Source organism: Procambarus clarkii, chromosome 23 (assembly GCF_040958095.1).
Source record: "Procambarus clarkii isolate CNS0578487 chromosome 23, FALCON_Pclarkii_2.0, whole genome shotgun sequence".
Classification (NCBI taxonomy): domain Eukaryota; kingdom Metazoa; phylum Arthropoda; class Malacostraca; order Decapoda; family Cambaridae; genus Procambarus; species Procambarus clarkii.
In genome coordinates this window covers 33,234,990-33,247,183 of record NC_091172.1, presented here as the reverse complement: position 1 = coordinate 33,247,183, position 12,194 = coordinate 33,234,990, and the positions used below count along the sequence as shown (strand labels likewise).

General features: G+C 45.7%; 1 protein-coding gene across 2 annotated transcripts in view; it reads right to left on the bottom strand.

The window, feature by feature from the left end:
* The window catches only part of LOC123763996 (tetratricopeptide repeat protein 21B), a 74,237-nt gene that overhangs the window by 56,777 nt on the left and 5,266 nt on the right, over positions 1 to 12,194 (bottom strand). For both annotated transcript variants that reach the window (XM_045751424.2, XM_069330136.1), the window contains exons 4-6: positions 11,292 to 11,426; positions 5,492 to 5,685; positions 2,508 to 2,699 (exon numbers count right to left, since the gene is read on the bottom strand). In XM_045751424.2, coding sequence (XP_045607380.1) covers positions 2,508 to 2,699; positions 5,492 to 5,685; positions 11,292 to 11,426 — 521 coding nt within the window. The remainder of the gene's footprint in view (positions 1 to 2,507; positions 2,700 to 5,491; positions 5,686 to 11,291; positions 11,427 to 12,194) is intronic.

Sequence of the window (12,194 nt, the reverse complement as noted above, 5' to 3'; positions counted from 1 at the left end):
TTTTGATGTTTGTAAACTGTCTAATAAAAGTAAACAAAGGTGCCAAAGAATGAGAAAATATGTAAAGGTTCATAAGTAGATGCATGAATGCTTGTTGAATCCTGTCCTTGGTCACCAACACCACCAAATCAGGTACAATGTTGTACACGAAATTGCATGATAGAATATACTGTAGACACGCGATTATCCGGAAAACGACCATCCGGAAAACGCCCATATCCGGCTAAAATCGTGGTCAGATAAAGTTATCTCTCTATCCAGTCAAAATGTCTATGGGAGCCGCAAAAGCAGGTGTTTGGCCGGATCAGTGGCCTAACACTCGTTGTACACCACCACACCACTCCCTCCCTTCCCACCAAGAAGGGAGGGAATCATCCCTCACTGCTGTTCACTTTCTCCGTCCCGCCCACATTTACTTTCCCTCACTCCCTCCCTCCCCCAAGAGATCTTTCTGTAGGTGGCAGTAGATTGCCTGCCTGGAGAATTTCCATCTAATACAATAAAGCATTCATGAAACAAGTATTTTTATAACTTTTTATTATCCTAATAATATTGCTAAACAAAATATGTAACCAAAAATATATATGATCATGTACTGTACATCCAGAATTTAAGAAACAAAATTTAAGAAACAATTCTGGCTACCGGTGACGAGTATAGGGTTATCTGAGTGAGCCCGACCCTTTTCCCACCACCGACACAACACCCCCCACATCCCATACACACACTCTCCTTAAAGGTCATAGTTCAACTGTCCATAATTCCCTGCCTAAGGGAAGGAGGGAGGGAGTCGATCAGGAAGGGAAGGGAAGGGAAGGGAAGGAAGGAGGGAGTCGGTCAGGAAGGGAAGGGAAGAAGGGAGGGAGAAGTGTTGAGTGTGAAGGGTAACATATGTGACTCGCTTAAGCCTACCAAGGAAGGTGGTGTTGGAGGTGTTGCAAGAATTATATTGTTTTCTTATTGCTGTGGAGAGCTAATTACAAATATTAAATAACAAATAATACAGTATTTGGTTTGCTATTTATTCATTTAAATATTTACAAGAAAATAAAATGGGATTTAACAGAACTTAAGGCGCATATGTTAAAAGTCATCGTACAGCGTGTCAAAACCCACATGTCGACACACGTGGAGGGGGGATGGGAAGGCCAGCGTGACGTGGGGGGGGGGGGGGTGATCAGGCATGACGTGTGATATGTCTCTGTCCCGTCTCGCCCACCCACCTGCCTGCATGCCCACCTGTTAACCCACCTGCCTGCTCGCCTGCCTGCATGCCCACCTGCCAACCCACCTGCCTGATATCCCACCCACCTGCCTGATAGCCCACCTACCCACCTGCCTGCTTGCCCATCCACCCACCTGAATACTCACCTGCAAACCCAGCCACCTTCCAACCCACCCACCTGTTCACCTACCTGCCTGCTCACCCACCTGCCAACCCACCCACCTGTTCACCTACCTGCCTGCTCACCCACCTGTTCACCCACCTGCCTGATAGCCCACCCAGCCACCTGTTCACCCATCTGCCTGCTTGCGCACCCACCCACCTGAATGCTTGCCCACTCACCCCCCTGTTCCTGGTTACCTGGTTGATACCTGGTTGATGGGGTTCTTAGAGTTCTTCTACTCCCCAAGGCCGGCCCGAGGCCAGGCTTGACTTGTGAGAGTTTGGTCCACTAGGCTGTTGCTTGGAGCGGCCCGCAGGCCCACATACCCACCACAGCCCGGTTGGTCCGGCACTCCTTGGAGGAATAAATCTAGTTTCCTCTTGAAGATGTCCATGGTTGTTCCGGCAATATTTCTTATGCTTGCTGGGAGGACGTTGAACAACCGCGGACCTCTGATGTTTATACAGTGTTCTCTGATTGTGCCTATGGCACCAAGTGGGGGTTCACCCACTTCCCTGCCCACCTACCTGTTTACCCACCTGTCTGCATGCCCACTTACCCACCTGCCAATCCACCCACCCACCTGCCTGATAGCCCACCCACCTGCCTGCTCACCCAACCACCCACTTGCCGACTCGAACCTGTTCACCCACCATGCCCATCTGCCTGCCATCCACCCATCCTAAACCCACCTGCGTGAACCCACTTATCCCTGCCTGCCCACCCACCCACTTGCCTGCCCACCCACCAGCTAGGCAGCTAACCACCCACCCAGCCCCCCACACTAATTAGTGTGTGCCAATTCAAATCCTGAGTGAGGTATAAAAAATGTTGGAAATGGTCCCTTTTGGACTCAGAGGTGAAAAAGTACTCTTATCCAGAAAAACGTGACTATCTGGCTAGGGGGTCCTTCCCATATAATCCAGATAATCGAGTGGAGACTGTATTTAAATTTTACAAAAATTTGTGTACATATCATCTTAGACCAGGATTTTTAAGAACTCTGATTGTTAACTGCACAAAATTTGATTTGTTTTAAAAATCAAAATGATTCCGAGCCATTAACAAAAAAATAATCGAGTACCAGCTTCAAATACAGAATTCATAGATATATCTTACCGATTAGCAGATTCCAAGCACTGATCCCAATCCTGTTCCGAGAGATTAACCTTCATTTTCTCCACTAACGGAGCAGTAAATCCAGGATAAGCGACAACGAGGAGGTTTAAAGTTTCAATGGCTTCTTTATGAGAGTTCCGATTTTCAAAGTTCTTTGCTTTGCCAAAGAGAGCATCCATGTGTCGAGGTGAACTAGAAAATTAAATGATGATACATTTAAGTCAATACTGTATTAAATAAGTGGCTTAACAATGTCAAAAATACTTCTGAGCTACTGTATTCCACTCAGATGTTCTATAAGACAAGACAACTGAAGGTTTCACTGGTCATTATCATTATAATCACGGCAAGGCAATGACTCCACACTGGCACGACAGATATTTTTACAGTCCCTGTCAGGTTATGTTGGTGGTGGGAAATGACTTCCACAAGATGGAAGTGCCAAAATTAAATCTCTGGTTCCCTACCACAAACTTTACCACACTCCAGACTCATCCTTGTGATGTTTGCCTTGTGGCAAAGCTCAGCAAGTGGCCCCCTTCTCTTCCATGGGTGAGGATGGGTTTCAGGGCGTCTGTTTGATGCTGCTTGGTCATTGGTTTACAGGCTAGATGATGCACATCACCAAGTTAGGAAGTTGACTTGACTATCTTTCAACTTGGTTTGAGTATGATGCTTCACTGCTTCATCTCAAGTATGATTCATTGTATTACTAGTGACTGATTATGTTCAAGTGCTCCAAAATTTTCTCCCGGTCTCGCTTTCTTGCAGTTCAGGCTCAGTCAGGACCATGTATCTGAACCAAATCCTGCTCTGCTAGAGCTTTATTCATCTTTTGCTGCTTGGCTTTGACACTGGGTTCCCCTGCTCCCTTTTGGCTTGTGGGTACTATAGTTCCTTGTACTGGGTGGGTCATTGACTACTGTTTATTGGGTCAAATGTCCTTGATGACAGGAGGTGGAGAGGGAGGGAATTATCAGGGGAAAAGTGCCAAGCCATTACGACTATATAGCACTTGGAAAGGATAAGGATAAGATTTGGAATGGGACACGGGGAAGGAATGGTGCCAATCACTTGGACGGTCGGAGATTGAATGCCGACCTGCATGAAGCGAGACCATTGCTCTACAGTCAAGCCCAAGTGGTTGAACTAAATGTCTTTGAGAGGAAGGAAACCTCTTACCTCATCCATGTAGTTAGGCAATGACCTTGACTTCCTGAATGAGGTCATCTACAACCCCCCCCCCCCTCTCTCTCTCTCTCTCTCACATGAGGTAGCCTACTAGGAATACCACATTCAGATTCCCTTTCCTGCCAGGAACTCTTCCTTCCCCAGCTATTCATCAAGTGGGCTAAGCTGGAGATATTGAGCAAGTTGAATGCATTTTTGTCTGCTGATTTGCTAAAGGTGTTTGCCCCGATCCCTAATGATGCAGCGAGTTTCTATTCTTTACTAAGAATATCACCAACAGACACATCATGCTGAACACAGTGTTTCAGCAGAAATCCAAGATGGGTCCTTCTCATAGGGTGGTGTTGCCTTGTACTGCTGTTGACCCCGCTGTTTCTACTATTGTTAGTAGGCAAGTCCTGCCCATTTCTAGGGGTTCACATCACCCAGTTTGTCAGTCATTACATGGTAAGTCTCGCTAATAGTGGGACCGAGAAAGCCTGCAGTCCTTTCAGCAGCCTTGAGCAGGGCTTCTTAACCCTTGTGAGTTGTGTCTTAAGTCTGGCATGAACTTGGTCTCCAAGTCCCTGTGGGATTCTCCTTGACCAGTGGTAGTTGTCCACCCCCTCCTTTGTGCTCACATTTGTATAAGATGATGGACAAGGTGATGATTAGTGTGGTTTACTCTCCTTGAGCTTAGTCTAGGCTTTTACCAAAGCACAGAAAATTGTGCTTACCTATCAATAATTACAGGGGAGAGATGTAACTCATTATGCCCTGCCTCCTAGCTGTTCATACCTGGTGCACTAATAAATCCTTCTCAATATTAATGCTTTTATCATACTGTATTTCTTGTTAAAGTTGGGGACAGAATTGGCTTCAACAGCCTCTTCCTTCAGTGCATTTGTGTTCCTGCCATCCGTATGGGTAACAAGAACTTCCTTACATCTCTTCAACTCAACTGCTTATCCAGTTTCCATCAATGTACCCTTGTCCTACCCCTTTTTAATTTAAATAGGCTTACTTTATTTACTTTATTTATTCCCCACAAGATCTTGTACATGGTTCACATCCCCCCCATCCTGTTTCTTCTCTCCTCTAAGAATGTGAGGCTGAGGTCTCTTAACCTGTCCTCATAGTTAATGCCACTCAATTCTGGTACTAATCTAGTTGTAAACCTCTGAACTTTCTCAAGTTTCTATTTATGGTTCACAAGGTTCCATGCTAGAGCTTCATACTCAAGTAATGGTCTCCCATAAGCAGTGTGTATGGACTTGAAAGTTCGTTGTTTAGATTCTTAAATGACAGTCTTATGTTTGTTAACTTCTCATATGCTTCTGATGTTATGCTATTAACATGAGCTTCTGGTGTTAGTGTTGAAATTATGTCTACTCCCAAGTCTTTTTTCTCTTATTGTTTCTTGTAATTGCCTTCCTCTTATGGTATAGTTCAATAGAGGTCTCCTGTCTCCTTTACCCATTTTCATTACTTTCCACTTATTTTGATTGAATTCCAGCAACCTTCATTTCCATTCTTACTTCTCATGGTGACTTAGTCAGTGATGTGCAAGGTCCTGTTATCATACTGGTAACAATGAAATACACTACCACTAACAAACTGAGCCTACCTCAAACAGTTCATTTAAGCCAGTATACACTGTTTATATATTTACATAAAAGAAAAACTTTAGTTCATTACAAAAATATAATGGAAGCTAATAATATTTTGGACTGGTGAGAAACTAAGTTTACTTTAAGATGTACAAACTGAACTTTTTATACAATATTTTTGACACATTTTGTGACAAGACTTACCGTTGAAGAACAGTATCAAAGTATTGCATTATGTTTCTATTCTTACTCTCTCGACCGGCAATTAGCTCAATCCAACCCTTCAGCACCAAACCATCTTCTTGTTCTGGACTCAGTTTCAACATGCGATCAATATACTCTCGAGATTTGTCAATTTTTCCAGATAAAAGAAGAAACATTCCTGCATAATATAAAGGCTGAAAAGAAAATAAACAACTGTATATTAAAGAACTTGTAAATTATACAAACCTTTTATTCTTCAGTCTCGTAAACATCTTATATCAGTAGCTAGCTATACAGTACTTTCTCATTATATACTTGCTAAAGTAATACATGTATTTGTATTTTATTTTTACATAATATGTTTATTGTACAGAAATATTTAATCATCACTTCTGGGTGTTAAGTATCCCAGAAAACTACACCATGAGCAAATGCCAACTGAATAGCCGCTGCATCACAGATATCCAGCTACTGTATTACAAAAAGTTTTCAGTGTGATCACACTGCATACTGTCTATGCAGGAGAAAAGAAAAATGTTTTTTTATTTATAAAAAGTTTATATTTTTTGTATAAACAGTACAATCCCATAAAGCAGAAAAAGTATTAGTGATTTCAGGGAGCTATGCATGTGATTTACTTGGCATTTAATTATGTAGTTGATGCGAGTGTAAAAGATAGAGGGTAATGCTAGGGCACGTGTGGTGGACCCAGATGTAATGTCAGCGTGAGCGGTACACTTTGTCAACCATGACCACCTATACACATGCCAGTCTTTTATATCAATATTTGTTATAGTATTTTGTAATGGTTCTTATTGGCTTTTGACAATTCAGTGCATGCAGTACATAATTATAGAAATAGAAATATTATTAAAATTGTATTACTTTTAATAGATTTAGAAAATTACACCAATTTACTTACGACAAATTATTTATGAGAAACCATTCACTGAATGGATAATTAATACTTTTTGGGATTTAAGTAGCCAACATTGCTCTTCATCTAAAATATAAAGAGCAGTGATAATGATACTGAACATGATGAAGTTTTGGCCTGAGACCAACCTGTGACAACTCCTAACAATAGCCTAATGAATCACAAGAAACCTTGATGAAGATCGTAGTGTTAATGATTATATATTGGTTGAATTAAATCCAGAAGCACAAGGAGGAAAATAGTGTTTTGTTACAATGATAATTTGCAACAAAATGTGTGAAGAAAGCTTTCATACCAATCCTAGAAGAGGTTAATCGAAAGCCATCCATTTTTCTGAATATTATGGACCAGTCTGACATTGAGGGAGAATATAATAGGTATTCTACCACCTCCAATGACTACCAAGAGCAAATAGAGAACCTATGTTATATTTTACTGGCAGTTTTGTAGGTACCAAAGGTGACTCATGTCTAGGACTTCGGGCACGGGGCTTTTTGGCGGTCGTACGGGGGCCTAACTGCTAGTTGTCTCGTGTCGTTCCCAGGCTCGTTCGGGCCTGTGTCGCCTTGGGTTGGCGGTTGCAGCCAGTTGTCTCGCTTTCCATTCAGGGGTGTGTGGTGTTCGCCTCCCAGATTCGTCCCTTTGACCTTCCTCTGTGGGTAATTAGCTCCGGGGAGCCAACGGGGCTTCCCGCAGAAAACCAGTGTTGAATGTAATGAAACGCCATTTTCTGGGCGAGACCCGGAGGCTCCAGGCAACCCTCCCACCCTCCAGTCGGTGGTTTTTCGCGTGTTTTGACATCCAGCCTCAGAACTGATGGGTGGATAGCCAGTGTGAGAGGTCTGGAGCTGCACAGACAGCGGCGCTGTGACGTGTGACATCATACTAGTTTGCTTGTTTTCTGTTGGGGAGTTCTATCCACTAGTTCGGCTTTTGGTAGCAATTTTTACCAGAATAGGGGTTTGTTTTGGGATGCTTACCTTTCTGGATGTTTGACCCGGTCGATGGCAGACATAGAATGCTTCCAACCACACAGGGGTTTCTATAGGCCATTGCTCCCCTTGCCTCTCTGAGGGGGTCAGGTTCTGGCCATGGTCCCTGGTAGGTCCTAAGAACTCTATACACATGACTGATGCCAAAGTCTGACATTAGCATATCAGCCTGGGATAGCTCTGGGGAGCTCTTCTGGGCTCCCCCAGAAAAGCGTTGAATGTAATGAAACGCCATTTCATGGGCGAGTCTCGGAGGCTCCCTGGAGTTATCAGGCTAATATGCGGTATATTAGACTAGGGCAATAGTCAATGGAGTTTCAATGGCCCTTGGAAAACCCCCCTTTGGTTGGGGGCTTTCCTAATCTGCCATTGACTGGGGTTAGGCACCCAGAAAGGTAGGCATAACAAAACAAACCTCACATGGTAAGAAAATTACAATAAAAAACTGAACAGAAGCAGAACTCCCCCCCCCTAACCCAACCCAGCGGGTAAACCAGCATGGCAAAGTTCAGACTCCCACACAACTGCTTGTGAAACTGCTGAGTGACCCGGGACCCGTCAGAAACAGCTGAAGGTGGGATGACAGCCACAGCAATGCTTCCGGAGGGAGAGACATGGAAGCGACTTGAGAGTCCCACATAAGACCCAGCCAGGTCCGAACCTGGGACAGAACCAGATGGAGCTTCCTACACTTCACCAGAAATCCGAACCCGGCAAGCTGGGAAAGAACCACATCCCTGGCCTCGTAGGGGCCTCGTAGCCTGATGGATAGCGCGCAGGACTCGTAATTCTGTGGTGCGGGTTCAATTCCCGCACGAGGCAGAAACAAATGGGCAAAGTTTCTTTCACCCTGAATGCCCCTGTTACCTAGCAGTAAATAGGTACCTGGGAGTTAGTCAGCTGTCACGGGCTGCTTCCTGGGGGTGGAGGCCTGGTCGAGGACCGGGCCGCGGGGACACTAAAGCCCCGAAATCATCTCAAGATAACCTCAAGATAACCTGGCGAGCAGACCGGCTGGGAGCCCCACACCAATCAGTCGTCGAGGTAGGCCAGAACCCAAACCCCTAACAGATGCAGATGTGTCACCAAGACCCGGATAAGACACGTGAATACGCGAGGTGCCAGACTCAAGCCAAAAGGTAAGCCTGATGCCCCACCATGAAACCTAATCAGTCCCTGAACCCCGGATAAATGGGAACGTGCCAATACGCGTCCCGGAGATCCAGGGACACCATCTAGGCACCCGGCTCCAACAGAAGCCGGACCTGGGACAGAGTGGTCATCCAAAAGAAGGGGGCAAGGAATCCAGGGGTTCAGACAGGACAAGTCCAGAATGAACCACAGATTCACACAGTCCCATTTTTGGCAGTGGAAACAAGTGGGAAACCCACCTGAGGGACAGGGTTGTGTCGACCACGCCCAAGCACACCCACTCCGAGATGACCTGATGGAGCACAAGGAAGAAACCTGCCTCGCCAGCACCAAATTCCCCAAAGGAGGAGGAGCAGCCCAACGCCACCACAGGTCAGAGGTGATGACCTGAAACACCCACGAATCATGGGACCAGGCATGAGCAAATAGAAAGAGCCTCCCCTCCATCGTCTCGTCAACAGGCCAACCCGAGGAAGGGCCAATGAATCTTACGAGAAACCGCCCGACGAGCAAAGTGATCATTGCACCAACCAGACGACGTCGACTCAGAAACTGCCACCAATGGCCCACCCCAACCGGAGGAACCCCGAACCCTGGCACGACCCTTCTGAGAAGGCCGAGAACGGCCACCCCAAAGAAGGAACAAGTCCGACGTAGGACGACAACTGGACGAAGCTGCCTGCAGAAACTGCGTTACGGCATTCGTGCAGTCTCCTCAAACAGCAATGGATAAAATGGTGAAGAAAACCTAAGAGCCAGGGCCTAAGCAGATTCCAAAGAAAAAGTGAAGACAGCCTGTTGGCACACGAGGCGAGAAGCAAAGAACAGAGACACCGCCTCCTTGAGAATCGGCGCAAACAGCTTCAATAGGATGGCCGACGCCCTAGCACCGCAGAGGCCAGCACACCAGATGAAGGCCCCAGCACTCAACGCCTCAACATTCTCCTCAAACCAGACCGAGGATCGCTCGAAAAGGAAAAAAAGCGCAAGACCTAAGCCAAATGCTCACAGGTGCGCAAATCCTCTGCAACCAAAGACGCCAAAAGGGTAGGAACCTGCACGTGCAGCTGCACAAGGTCAACATCACGAGGAAGCACAGGGGCAAACAAGCACGCATAAAGACATTAAAACTCGTCCCCCCGGTAAACCTACAGAATGGTAGAAGTTTTTCGCCATTCAAGCGTGCGGGTCCGACAGATCCCATGCCACACCCCCAATGAATAGAATGGGCAGTCTGCCAACCAGGAGACTCCAGAACCTCCAAATGAACCCAATATGGGGAAGAACCGAACTCAAATGAGGACATATCCATCCACAGAGGCAGAAATCCAGGTCTCGCAGGAGGTATACAGCAAGCGCCTCCTGAACCTCCTTAGGTGAGATCTGAAAAGCAGAAAACCTCCAGACAGAAGGAGTCGAGGAACCCAAGGGAACCAGGGGAGGAGCCGACCCCAAATCATACTCGTATAGGAAAGAGGTGTAAGAAAACCCCTCCCCATGCAACAACAAGCATCTCTAAGAGGGCACTAACACCCAAGAGGAATCAAAGGAGGCCCAAACCCCCCAGGTCAACTCCTCCCCAGCCCCTGGGGGGGTATTTCACAAGTCGGGACCCAGGGCAGAGCCGTCCTCCATGCCCTCTACCCCTGAAGAAAGGGCAGCATCCAGGGAAAAGGCAGAAAAGAAGGGGGTCTGCTGGTGGGACCCAGAAGCCTCGGCAGGAGGAACTGGCACGAATGCCTCCATCTCCACCTTTACTTGGGCAGCCCCGAAGCTGCCTGAATCTCATTACCATCTAAACCCCGCTCCGACTCCGAAACCCTCAGACGTTTGGGAGTTAGAAGCAGGGAAGGGGAGGGAGGATGACGAACAACAGGGAAAAGGACTAGGGAGTGCGGACTGAATAAAAGTCGAAGCAATTAACACCCCCAAGTCTGGGGTCCCAATAACCAAAACGGGGCAGCCTCGGGGCATCTGGGTGGGCAACTAACCTAGTGTGTTGCAGCAACCTAAACCTAGTATGCAACGTGGATGCCATCTGTACCCGAATATCAATGTCATCAGAATGGGTAAATTGGAGAACAAGCAAGGAGCACATCTCGCAAGACTCCGGGTCAAAGGTGTCGGTGACCCAACAGGCGGCATGACGGAGGCACAAGCGGTGACTGTCACCCTGAGACAAGGGCACACAGCACCCTACAAACTCACACGAGGTGAGCTGGAAAACGGAAGACGCGTCCATAGGTTCACCTAGCCCCGACACGGTTTTCCAGGGCACATAGGCTGACTACTACGGGAAGCCTAGACAAGGTGTTGCTAACTGGTTGAACACTGCAAAACACTGCTTGGAAACCTGGGGTTGGCAAACCAACAAACACGAGTTGAAAAACAAACAAACAAACATGGGTTAGCAAACCAACAAACAGGGGTTAACAAACCAACCAATGGGTGTTGGCAAACCAACAAACAGGGGTTAGCAAACCAACCAACAGGTGTTGGCAAACCAACAAACAGGGGTTAGCAAACCAACCAACAGGTGTAGGTAAACCAACAAACAGGGGTTAGCAAACCAACAAACAGGGGTTAGCAAACCAACAAACAGGGATTGACAAACCTACAAACGGGTTGTTTACATACAGTGTACAAAGAATACACCTTACATACAGTATACAAAGAATTAAAAAACAAAAATGATTTCAAATGCTCTCTGAAAGTTTACCATTTCTGATGCCTTCTTCCTTTCTTCTTTTAGCTTTGAGTCCAATTGTGTGACAGCCTCACGATCCACCACCTGGCAGTGTCGGTGAGCATAAATCAAGGCCAATAATGTGCCGAGCATAATGTCACGATCATTCTGCAAGGCAAAACAAAATCTCAGAAAATAGATGAAAATCTTTATATTAAATGAATTTTCAAATTATTCCTATGATTTGTATCCTTGTAAATAAAGGTATAATAGATGATCATTAACGCATAAAATAGTTAAGAAAATTATTCAAGTATCAATACATTACAACATGCAATCATTACCCAAGTAGCATAGGAACAACAAGTAATCTAAAGCCTTCTTAAAGATCCAACCTGACTCTCTCTTTAACAGCTATAGCTTTTGAAACATGAAATAATGATGACACAAACTTGCTGGTTTAGATTTTAAAACAGTTCAGTCACAGTCTGTAAACAAGGCCGACAATGAGGGATCCTTCTGCAGGCTCTCTTGGGCATCTTCTTAATGTCTTTAGGCAGAGTTGATTGGCCCTCCACCAGTTGTTTTTGCTTGCTGTAGTAATCATTTGGTTATTCCTTCCTTGGCTGCTTCATGTGTCCCTCATGCAGCATAAGTTTGTCTCATTTAGTTCAGCATTATTGGAGCCTCACTAAATCAGCTTTGACATCAGTCTCTCCTATCCTCCCACACCATAAACTCAGACCACAATTATGAAATATTTACCATTCCCATGTAAGAGGAGCCCACCTGTTCATTTATTTTAGTGTTGATTTTCCACTCTTAAGCTGGATTTTGTTTTATTGTGCTTCACAAACTTCCAGATTTTATTCCTTTTGGCTCAGTATATGGGTAACAAAAGGAGGGAGTTGCACTATGTTTGCAATGCTGGACCAT